Source organism: Pteropus alecto, unplaced genomic scaffold (genome assembly GCF_000325575.1).
Source record: "Pteropus alecto unplaced genomic scaffold, ASM32557v1 scaffold7, whole genome shotgun sequence".
NCBI lineage: Eukaryota > Metazoa > Chordata > Mammalia > Chiroptera > Pteropodidae > Pteropus > Pteropus alecto.
This window is the reverse complement of record NW_006494614.1, coordinates 12,119,207-12,127,471: the sequence shown is the minus strand read 5'-3', so window position 1 is coordinate 12,127,471 and position 8,265 is coordinate 12,119,207. Positions and strand designations below refer to the sequence as shown.

At 40.6% G+C, this 8,265-nt stretch overlaps 1 protein-coding gene across 1 annotated transcript in view; it reads left to right on the top strand.

Annotated features, from left to right (window-relative positions):
* Positions 1-8,265, top strand: part of NT5E (5'-nucleotidase ecto) — a 50,118-nt gene that overhangs the window by 22,208 nt on the left and 19,645 nt on the right. The window contains exon 4 of the mRNA XM_015600243.1: positions 2,281-2,469. Coding sequence (XP_015455729.1) covers positions 2,281-2,469 — 189 coding nt within the window. The remainder of the gene's footprint in view (positions 1-2,280; positions 2,470-8,265) is intronic.

Here is an 8,265-nt window from a genome sequence, read left to right as displayed (position 1 = left end):
GACTGCATTGTAGAGGCTCCTGAATGCTTGGCTGAGTTCAGGCATGATTTGGAAAATACATTATCTTTTCTTTAATAGTCATCAATAAGAAGGTAAAAGGAGCAAGAGTTGTTAGTGGAGAGACATGGGGCCTCCAGAACTCAGACTGCCCTTGCTGGGACTCTGAGAGCATCCCACATTATCCCTTTACCAGGTTATAATGGAAAGGGGAATTTGTAGCAGTGATGCTCTTTGCAGCAGCTCCCAGGAGGGGACAGCTGGATTGTATAGGGACTCAGGCAGGAGCTGAGGAGGGGTGAAACAATGTCTTTTCTGAGGACACTTGCCTCTTCCAAGACCGCAGGCCCAGCAGCCCAGCCTGGGTTCTTCCTCCAGATCTCTGGCCCCTAATCCAGCCCCATTTCTCCAGGCTTGGTGGCCTGGTGCCCACAGGTGTAATTTGTGTTTCCTGCACATTTACTTCTGTTAGATAAATGAAATTCCTGCAATTCCCCTCATGATATCCTGAAATAGATCTCATGCTTTCTATATATGTGATGACTAATCCTGTGAGATTTCTGATGTCTTAGAAGACATTCCTTTGTCCTCAGAGGCATTTCACTGAATTTTTGCATTCCTTCTTGCCAGAGAAACTAAAGCAGAGGATGGTAGCTTTCTCTGAAGTTCTCAACTTTTCCTTCCTTCCTTCCTGCCTGCCTGCCTGCCTGCCTGCCTTCCTATGCCTGTTTACGTGCCAGGCACTGTTCTAGGTACCAGCGATACTGACCAAAATTAAAATTTCTGCCCAGCGGAGCTTACATGTCTAGTGGGAGAATAAATGAATGAATGAAATGTTTGGTGTGTCAGAAGGTGTTAAATGCTGTGAACAATTAGTAAGAGGCGGGGGAGTGAGGAGAGTGGCATGGGGATGGGGGAAGGGCGCACCTTGTCGTCTTACGTGGAGGTTCTGCGACGGGCCTTCGGAGAAGGTGACATGGTGCTGAGAGATGACTGGGGAGCCCTGCGTTAATTGGGGTGACCAGCAAAAAGATTATTCATTACCTTCTCACGGCAGACAATGGTGGCAAAGCTGTTCATTTAATTCTTGATTTTTAAATGTTGCCTGTGAGTTACTGTCAACACTGCCAGTCCAATCCAACACATCTGTGAGCTACTGATTTTTAGGCTGTCAGCTGGGCCTCCCTGGCTTGGCTGTCAGCTATGCTGTTTATCTAAGGACTCAAGAGTTCTCCACTGGATCACGTAGAGACTCAAACATCACAGCATCCCAAGGGGTGTGTTTAACAGTCTTGCCGCTCTTTGGAGAGATGAATACTTTTCAAACTGGAGATGGCAGTCTCCTGGGTTTTGAAAATTCTTTGTGAGATATTTATGTTTTAGAAATTTGATTTTAGCAATAATTCTTAGAAATTTCTCATAAAGGAATCTAGATCATCTAGAGGACTCCCTTATCACCGAGTACTGGACATGACTTCAGGGCAATGTGTCTGTCTTTGTTTGCTGTCACCAATAAAAACGTTAAGACCTCAAGCCTTGCTGAGGTTTGGCTACAGAGACAGAGGGAGGGACAGGTGGTCTTACCACACTGGGTAGAACATGCTTGTAGCACACAGAGCACCTGGGCTGTGCAGTCACACCCACACTCGCCAGCCAGTATCCATGAGCAACAGTCAGTTACCACCACATGGGGAGTGAGTAGCCAGTGAAGAATGTGCATGCTCCCAGTGCAGCAATATTCAGACAGAACCCCTGTCTAATGCAGAACTCAACAATGCTCTGATGCTCACTTTGTCAAGTGAACAAGAGAGAGTTGTGAACTAGTGTATTAAGATGGGCATTCAAGGACCAGTTGCTGACAGTTTTAAGTTTGAAGACTGATTATACTAAACTTGCAATGAAGCCTTAGAATTAGTAATCTGTTTTATACTTCATGCTTTGTGCTCAGGCATTTTCTGCATGGGCATAATGGAAGTCTAAATATGAAAAATGAAAACAGGCTTTCAGATCTAAAGGCTTCTCATACTGTGAGCTTGAATTTGAGCAACATAATATTCACAACTTTAAACTAATGCAGCATTAAGTGAATGTAAAAGAATCAGTATCTTCGGGGTGTTTTGGCTTGGTAGGGATTTTATATTTAATTATAAATATGTGTTAACCTTAGTAATTCAAGAGCTTTAGTAGATTAAAGTGTTTTTTACTTGGCATGTCAGTGTGTACAATAAGCAGTATAATAAAAATTGTCATTAATATTTATTTTATTTGTTTTGTCCCTTTTAGGAACAAATTTAGTATTTGAAGATGAAATCACTGCATTGCAACTTGAAGTGGATAAGCTAAAGACTCTAAATGTGAACAAAATTATTGCACTGGGACACTCTGGTTTTGAAATGGATAAACTCATTGCCCAGAAAGTGAAGGGAGTAGACGTCGTGGTGGGAGGACACTCCAACACGTTTCTTTACACAGGTAATTATTTCAAAAGGATTATACCAGCCGAGATGTCTATATAACTTACTTTGTCTCTTTTGCCTTTGCAACTATCATTGTTAATTTTTCTACTATTTAACATATAACGTATATTACACATATTATACAGTATTACACATATTGTATAATATTGTATACTGTATCATATGTGTAATATACGTTATATGTGTGTAATATACATTGATTAGTGTAATACTGTATAATATGTGTAATATACGTTATACGTATGTAATATACATTGATTGGTAACGTGTAAATCTTACTCAAAGAAACATTACTAAGAATAACTTATAGGTAATATACAACATATGAATAAAAAATATGTATAAAACAAAAAGATTACTGAGCCCCAACCACAAGTCCATTAACATCAAAAAGCAACTTGTCATATTAAAATTTTTCAGCATAAACAAAATACTATAAATAAGGCCTTCACAGGATTTGATTTGTAGGTTCATAGGTAGCAGGAGCTGGGACCCTGGGCTCAAGTCCTGACTCTATTGCATACCAGGACAGTGAGTGTCCTGGAGTCACACCACCCCTGGCACTCTGGAGCACGCACACTCTCCCCTCCTTCCCCTCCCACCTTGTTCTCCCCTTCTCTCTCTTCTTCTCGCCTGTCCTTCCTCACCCCTCTCCCTCCCTCCCTTTGTCCACATAAGAAACGTCCAAACCTACAGAGAATTTTTATGAGTTTATTCAAGCCAAACTGACGACATGTGCCAGGGAAAAGATCTCAGGTACTCCACAAAATAAAAGTTTTGTAGTTTCTCTCATGCATTGCATGGAAAGAGCAAGGCAGGGATTGAATGACACATAGTTAACAGGATTATGTGCTCTCCTGTGGGTTAATACTCCCTTGGAGGGGTATTGCTTCTGGTATTTTAAAGGTGTGTTAACCTGGATGCACAAAAACAGCGAACAGGACTGGCTTAAAACCTTTCCTTAAAGAGTTATAGGCCTGGGGCGTGACTACCCACCATGGCCTGCCTGGTAGAGAATTTATGATCAGATCAGCCTGTGAGGTTACTTTCCGTAGAGTCCCCTTTTTAATCCATACCTTCCTCCCTTTTCCCTATCTTTCCTTTTCCCTCCCCCCAAAAGAGATTATCACTGATAATCTCTTACGACGGGCAAGGCTCCATCTCCTCTCCTTTCTCCATCACTCTCCTTGCCTTCTCCCCTTCCCCTTCCCTGCTTTTTTCCTCCATCCCCCTCTCTCCTTGGTGTTAGGTAGTTTTAGTTAGAAAAACCCTTTTTTTAAAAAAATTTTTAACTCATAATGTCCCAAAACTTTTGAGTTTGGCTCAGTGAATCTTTTTCACTATGTCCCCCTCCCCCATTACATGGAGCTTGGAAGTATTTTCAAGAAAAGAGCCTGGCTGGTAACTGATTTTATCAGCACTGGGAAGGAAGGCTTTGTGGGGGAACAACCCTCCCCTTGAATAGGTGGCCCCTTCGTACATCTCTCTATATGAGCTATCTAAGGCAATCCTACTTTTACAAAAGCAAAAATAGAAAATACCCCAAATAGTAGAAAATACCCAAAAATGTTTAAAAAAAAGGGTTATTGCTAAGAAAAATATGGGGTAAGAACAAACCTCTCTACCCTCAAGATTCCTTTGGCTCATCTAATAATCAAATAGACATGAAACAAATTAGCAAGTGAGAATGACCAAATTTAATACATACGTACATATGGGAACTCTGCATACTTGAGAGAGTCAGAGACTTTACGTGCAGGAGAGGTTTAGAGATAGAAAGGGAACGTGGGTATGTGAGACATCCTGAGCTAGGGATGAGGTAAGGTGCCTTGGGGGCTTCAAAGGGTCCTTGCAGAGAGATAAGAGGAGATGTTTAGCAAATAGAAGTTTGCCCTGCCATGTAGGTGTGTCAAAAGAGGTTATCGCTGATAATCTCACTATGGGCAAGGTCCCCAATTCAAGTTCTCCTAGATAGTTAAGGGACTGGAAGAAGTTTCTCTTGAGCCTAAAGCTAATATTGCTTGTAGCTCAAAATAATCCACTTACCACTGAGGCACATCTTGGGATGGCTCGTTCTGAACCCCACAAAAGCATACAAGTAATTTTTATTTTCCTAGCACCTTTCAGCATTTTAATACAATGAGTGCATGTTGCTTCTGTAATCAGAAAAAGAGATACATGATAAAAAGAAAAATACAAGAGTGGGTCAGGAGTTCTTATTTCTGGTTCACTTGAAAGACCTTGAGCTGGTCACTCTCCCTCTGAATGTACTAGCTTTGCTTCAAAATAAGGATAATAATGCTCAAAGTGCCACATTGTTGTAAAAATTATGTAAGATAGTGTATGGGTGTCAGAGAGGAAGAAACTTTCCTCTACCCTCAAGGTTCTTTCGGCCGGTCTAATAATTAAATCTATCTGAGAGATTAACGAGAAAATAGCCAAGTTATTTACATGTGTACATATGGGAACCCTACATACATGAGAGAGTCAGAGATAGAACGGTCTATGACATTTTGAGCTAAGAATGAGCTAAGGTGCCCAAGCCTTCAGAGGTGAAGAATTTTATTGAATAGCAGGTGTTCAATAATTAGAAGTTTGTCCTGCCCTATACATAGGTGATAAAAAAGTTATTTCTACTGATAATTCTATGGTCAAGGCCCCCAGTTTAAATTATTTAAAGGAGAGGTAAAAGTTTCTCCTGGGCCCTCAGAGTCTCGGTTACCTTCAGTTCAAAATGATCCACAAGCCAGAGTGGTACATCTAGGGGAGGCCTGTTCTGAACCCCTTTAGTGGAAATACTTTATAAATAGCTATATCCTGGCCTATAGTGGTATGGAGACTGTTCATCAGTAAAAACATGCCAATCAGAACTGTCTCGCATGCTGGGGCTGGTTTTCACGTAAGAAAATAATAACAGAATTTACATGGCTAATTCAAACCCTTCACAAGTATTTTGCCGGTGGGGAGACATAGGTTAAAGAATAATTTCAAACTGTATTATACCCATTAGTGGTTGTGAAATCAATGTAGTGGTTTAAAAAAAAGTAGTTTTTTTTTTTTAACAGACTAGATTAAAATAGATTAGGCACTTAAACATTACTCATACGAAGGATATATTGTTTCATGGAAAAAGACTTATATAAAATGATGAGAACAGCTCCAGGCTCATAGCAGGCAATACATAAGTGTGGTGAGGATGATGATGGACACTGACAGTGATGTGAACCTTTTTTTTTTTTTTTTATGTGAACTTCCTTAGTGTGGGCGATGTTGCAGGCAAACATCAGAGAGCCACTTAAGTCACTTCAGAGAGTCAGATAGACTGATTGTGCCAAGAGCAGGAAGCATCCGAGCAGCACTGGGTAGAGTGCTTCGGTGTCTGAGTCTGGCTGTGCCACCAGCTAGGGGTTCGATCCTGCCTCTGTCTGATTTCCCTCACTTGTAGAACGAGGGTGGTGACAACAGTACCTATTATAAATGCTCATTGTGACTTCATGTGTGTAATGAATGGGTGTAGGTGAAGAGCCTCAGAATGGGGGCTAGTATTTTAGCCATTCCTATTTCAGTTATGCCCCAGTTCTGTGGATAAGACCCACAAAAAAACTCTCTCTGGAGCCTTTTCTTAGCTTTTCTTTGGGGCAGTGAGTGTCAGAACCCTAGGACACAGGGCAGAAGCTAGATATCTGCTTCCCACCCCCTCATCCTTTGGAGTAGTGATTTCAAAGGTTTTTGACTATGATCCACAGCAAGAAAGGCATGGCGTGTGTGTGTGTGTGTGTGTGTGTGTGCATTCTCACATAAGCTTGTGCGTATACACACACACTGGAAAAAAAACTTTCACAAAGCATCTGGAATGTATCCTGATGTTTTCTGTTCTACTGTTTTGTTTTGTTTTTTTTGAAGTGCCAGTTACCACCCATTAAATTAATTTCTCCATATTGTAACTTGCCTATATTTTTAAAAACTCAGCCTTAGGTGAGGTATGACTAAAACAGCGCATGAGCAATCACAGGACTCTAACCTTTCCATTCAGATGCTAAAGTCATTCCCACTCCCTAGGGACTTATCTTAACACCATCTTCATGGATGTCCTCTTACAGCACCAGCTAGTCACCCACAGCCTTGGTGTGTGGCCATCAATTAGTGTGCCCTGCTGGGTCTGAAAAGGGCCCGTGACTGTGCCTAGCTTCTCATTAATTCTGCAGCCTGTCTTTTTGTTCCCGCACTTGGTTCCAGCCAATGAAATCCTGCAAAATAATATGTACCTTTTGCTAAGTACATGAATTTATGGTAAATGATGAATGACTAGATGAAAGAAAGATGCATGCATAAAAATTATAATTTGCTTATCCATAAATCTGGAAGCAGATAATTATAGTCTCTAAAAACACTGCCTCTATACAAGCTTAGTCATTTATTTCACATTTTTCGATTACTTACCAAAATTAAACTTGTTCTCATGAATTATTCGATTTTGATACTCATCATTTTGAGGAATGAGTTAAAGAAAAGTAATAAGGTAATTCCAGAACACAATAGGGGATGAGGCATATTTACTTACTTAAGTAAATTTTCCTAGCCTTAAAAACAAAACAAAACAAAAAACCCACCTCCACTGAATTGTTTGAATTGAATTAGCATAAAGTTAAATGTTATTAGTTAATAAAAAAAAATAAGTGAAAAATAATACGTCTCTTGGAATTTTAAGTCTTACTGAGAATCATTTCAGCACACACATAGGACCTGCCACACATACACCTGAAAGAAAACGTCACAGAGCATCTGGATGGCACCCGCTATTTTTTTTGTTTTATTATTTATTTGTTTAATGCTGGTTACCACCTATTAAATGCATTTCATTCTAGGACAGCTAGCTAGCCCATATTTTTAAAAACTCAGCTTTGGTGGTGTGCGGGGGAGATTGAAGAGGGTTAAGGGGGTCAAATACATGGTGACAGAAGGAGACTAGACCTTGAGTGGTGAACACACAATGTAAGATGCAGATAGTGTATTATAGAATTGTACACTTGAAATTTATATGATGTTATTAACCAGTGTCACCCCGATAAATTTAATTTTAAAAAATAAATTTAAAAATATTTTTAAAAATGTTAAGCTCAGCTGTAAATGAGACGTGACCAAAACAGGACAGAATGGCTGTCCTCCAGGTGTTGAACACCATCCTAGGTTTTTTTGATCACAACCACTGTGCAAATGCAAGATCGCCCATCATATCCAGATGAAGAGGAGAGGGCTTCCCCCTGCCAGGCCTACAAAATGTTAAAGCTGCAAGGACAAGGATGAGGGCTAGTATGCACATATCAGCTCTAAAAGAACTAAAGCCATGTCTGTTGTCTTGGGAGAAAAAAAGTGGTAAAGTGAGTGCAGGTCAAAAGCTGCTGCAGGTGCTCTAGGGGACTCTGTTCTGGGCGCAGCCCGTGAAGGTACACAGACTCCTCGGAAGCTGCCCCTCTGTTTGCCCTCCCACTGTTTTAACTGATCTTTGGATTAGGCAGGCCAGTGTGACTAGCTGCGGCCTGGCTGAGTCCAGACGTCAGTTTCTATATCTGCAGAATGACGGGGTTAGAAGTAGTAAGTCGATGATCCCTTCCGTTCTAACATCCTATTCCCTAGAAAGTCATCCATGCAAAGAGCGAGATTGCTCACGTTACAAAATTTGGGAAAATAAAATATTTTGTGTGTTTCTTTGTTTGTTTTTTGGCTGAACACCTGATAACTTCCTGAGGTTTACTGCAGTGAATTTACTTTTACCTCTCATTTCTTTGAGGCT